This window comes from Egretta garzetta, unplaced genomic scaffold (assembly GCF_000687185.1).
Source record: "Egretta garzetta isolate BGI_Z169 unplaced genomic scaffold, ASM68718v1 scaffold79, whole genome shotgun sequence".
In the NCBI taxonomy this organism is placed as follows: domain Eukaryota; kingdom Metazoa; phylum Chordata; class Aves; order Pelecaniformes; family Ardeidae; genus Egretta; species Egretta garzetta.
In genome coordinates, this window is record NW_009260791.1 from 1,957,564 (window position 1) to 1,961,235 (window position 3,672).

Sequence of the window (3,672 nt, forward strand, 5' to 3'; positions counted from 1 at the left end):
ACTGAATTGGCAGGCTTTGAAAGAGTGTCTTGATTCTCAGAGTAGGTACAATACAGATTAATAGCATCTTCCCAGCAGACACTCATTCATCAATACCATCTACACTGGCCTGGAAGGAAACACCCCTGGGGTGCTGGGGAGAAAATTCCAGGGAAGAATCCTGTTAGCAGTCCTGGTGATGGCAGATTTTGTGTCAAGGACTCTCGTCTGTTAAGATATAGACCAAATCAATCCATTACATCTCTGCTGACCTTCTTATTTAGGCTGCTGCTTGAACTCTGCCTGAGGTGCCTGGCTAAATGAATGTGCAGGACTAGCTACGTGTTTATTTTGTTTTATTAACTAACAATGACTGCAAAGTATTTGCAGTCAACAACAGGCAGATGGTTACAACCAGACTCACCTGGAACTAAGCATGAAGCAAAGAAGAGGACAGTTTACGTTACTATAGACTTGCTCAGCCTGTGGACTGCTCTCTGCAGTTCCTGACACTGAAGTAGCAATAAGAAGACAGTATGATTTCAGAAGCAGTGATAAGATTAGTCTGAAGTCTAGAAAAACTAGGCCAGAATTACTTTTAACTTCACAGGGTTCAAGAGAAAAATCTTGCTGAATAATTTAAAAATTAAATTTACTCCAAAGCAATTGGCTTTCCAATTTCTTACTCCTTTATCTGCCTGTGACCAATATGCCTTACACAGATATGTCCTTTATTGTAATTTTTCACTTGGATCAGCGTTGGTTGCCCTCCCTGATTTCTACATTATGGCCACCATTTGTTTGTACTGAAAAAACCAAAAGGTTTTAACTTAACTGTTCAGACTGGTTAATAGATTTCATCACCTTGCATGCAAAGTCAGTGGTTGTATGTCTGAGGTGTTTTTTCAGTACCACTGACCCCATCCTTTGCTCTAGTTTTAGAAAAAACAGGGAAATAAATGCCTAATCATACTTTCTCCCCACCCCCTCCCTTCTTCTCTGTGGTCAGGGTTTATTTTCATACCAAACCCTTTCCTTCCCGGCTGCCAGCGTCACTGGGTGAAACAGTGTCTCAAGCTATATCCCCAGAAACCCAATGTCTGCAACCTGGACCTGCACATGGCTCCTGAGAAGACCATTGACCTGTGGGGACAGAGCAAGGAGCAGCTGAGGTAAGTCCACAATAACCTTTGGTTGTCAAAACTAATGGAGCCAGAAGGTCTAAGAAAAAGGAGCAGGGAAGGGAAGCTGAAGAAGGTTGTGTGCATGCTGGCAGTATACAGATGGTGTCAGACATGCCAAGTTGAAGATGGATTTTTCATGGCTTGATATGCATCCCTGTTAATTCTCTGCTTTCAGACTCACAATGGGATTTTCTAGTAGCAAATTATTCCAAAGCCATCAGTCAAATGTAAAATAGTGACCCTGCCTGGTATCATGGTGCTTGGAAGCTTGCTAAGCTCAGCTACAAGTGGAACCATGAAGTAAGTCCCTCTAGGCCTCAGTTTTCCTGAGGCAAAAAGGATACTTTCCAAACTCCCACTCATGCTAGCTCTTCTTCCCAATCAGCTGTTGGACCTAGTATACTGTAATTGAAAGGCTGTTACCTGCACTTTTTTGAACTTTCAAGTCAGCTTGTTTTTGTGGTTTTATTTTCCAAAGTATTCCTTTGTTTTGGTTTGGGTATTTTTTTTTTTTATTCAGTCTGAGATGGTGATTAAATGTACCATTTTATTGGCAATCCTGTTTACTCTGAAAGACTCCCACAGGTTGAGTTTGTGGCTGATGCAGCTGCCTTTCCTCTACCTGTTTTGGAAGTTGATGGAGAATTTCTCTAAGTTTTGAAGCCAAGTAGAAAGTTTTAAAGTCCAAGTTTTAAGGACCACTTTTTTTTGTAATTAGTCAGCTGTAAAAATACATACAAGATAGATGCTGTTTACAGTACACAATCTTCTAGTTATTTGGGTATTTATCATTACCTTGTTGACTTCACTGCTCATTTTTCATAATGATTGTTTCATGTGATGAAGTGACCAAAGTTCCCTACAACTCTCATCTTCCACCTCAGTTGCTTATTGAAATTAACATGCTGAGATTTTTCTTCAGAAATACTCTTAACATCTACAGGATATGGAATGACAAAAGCAAGATTAGGACTTCTAAACATTTGCACCTAGGAGAGAAGTTATGCCCCCACTTGTCTTTTCCAGGCTCAGTCAGAATTAGTTACAGAAATTCATATGCCTTTTTTGTGTTCCATCAAGAAAGTGAAAAATTGGTCTTTGAAAGTATTGTGTGTTGTGCCTTACAGCTGAAAGAAGTGGGGTACTGTTCTGGCTTGACAGGCCTTTCCCAGCAGCACATTCTGCTCTCAGAGAGAATGATCAGAACAGAGGTTAATTTGCAGCTGAATCCAGTTTAGTTGAAAACTGTGTTTGGGAGAGTGATGGCTGGCAGAAACACTGGCAGTTTTATTAAGCATTTGCCTGAGTCTTCAAGTGAGCAAACTGCTGTATTTGTGCTCTTACCTAGGGGACAGCGGATCAAACTAGCCTACTTGTCTAGAACCTGGAGTGAGAGCCTTACAGGGAGGGGAGAAACAGAGTGCTTAACTAAAAAGAGGTCTACTTCCAAGATTGGACACAACTTTAATGCTTTTTAAAGCCATCAGGAAGATGCATAGATGTGCTTGGGTCATGGCTTACCTGCTCTTTTCAGGATGCAGGAATCGCAAGGTAGGGAGAGTCCATACAGTTCCTATAAATGTATGCTATGCTCTCTTCACAAAGTGGAGTTGGGGGACTTTCTTTAGTGCTGGTAACAATAAAAGGGGGTAGAACATCCCTACAAGGGAGATGTATATCCTTGTGTATAAGGAGAAGGCTGGGGGGATTTTATAGATGCAATCAGTAACCAGCAAATAAAGAAAAAAGACAGCTTCAGACCATGGCCCCTCTACTGTTCAGTCTTGTTCTTTCTAACATAGTTATATCAATTTCTCTGTGCTTTCCTGTAGGAGCACCTGCTAGGTACTCATAGTTTCCAGACACATCACACTCAGACTTTCCTCTCCTTAGCAATCACGTGTGAAATCATAGAATCATAGAATGTTTTGGGTTGGAAGGGACCCCTAGAGGTCATCTAGTCCAACCCCTCTGCAGGGAGCAGGGACACCGCTAACTAGATCAGGTTGCTCAGAGCCCCGTCCAACCTGGCCTTGAATGCTTCCAGGGATGGAGCCTCCACCACCGCTCTGGGCAACCTGTTCCAGTGTTTCACCACCCTCATTGTAAAGAATTTCTTCCTTATATCTAGTTTAAACCTACCCTGGTTTAGTTTAAAACCATTACCCCTTGTCCTGTCACAGCTGGCCCTACTAAAAAGATTTTCCCCATCTTTCCTATAGGCCCCCTTTAGGTATTGAAAGGCCGTAATCAGGTCTCCCCGCAGCCTTCTCTTCTCCACAGGCTGAACAAGCCCAACTCCCTCAGCCTGCCCTCATAGGAGAGGTGCTCCAGCCCTCGGGTCATTTTTGTGGCCCTCCTCTGGACCCGCTCCAACACTTCCATGTCCTTCTTGTGCTGAGGGCTCCAGAGCTGGACGCAGTACTCTAGGTGAGGTCTCACCAGAGCAGAGTAGAGGGGCAGAATCACCTCCCTCGACCTGCTGGCCATGCTTCTGATGCAGCCCAGA

At 43.1% G+C, this 3,672-nt stretch overlaps 1 protein-coding gene across 1 annotated transcript in view; it reads left to right on the forward strand.

Moving 5' to 3' along the window:
* Nucleotides 1-3,672, forward strand: part of ALKBH1 (alkB homolog 1, histone H2A dioxygenase) — a gene marked incomplete at its 5' end in the record, with an annotated part of 21,932 nt that overhangs the window by 6,474 nt on the left and 11,786 nt on the right. Inside the window, one exon of the mRNA XM_009646576.2 lies at nt 989-1,151. Coding sequence (XP_009644871.1) covers nt 989-1,151 — 163 coding nt within the window. The remainder of the gene's footprint in view (nt 1-988; nt 1,152-3,672) is intronic.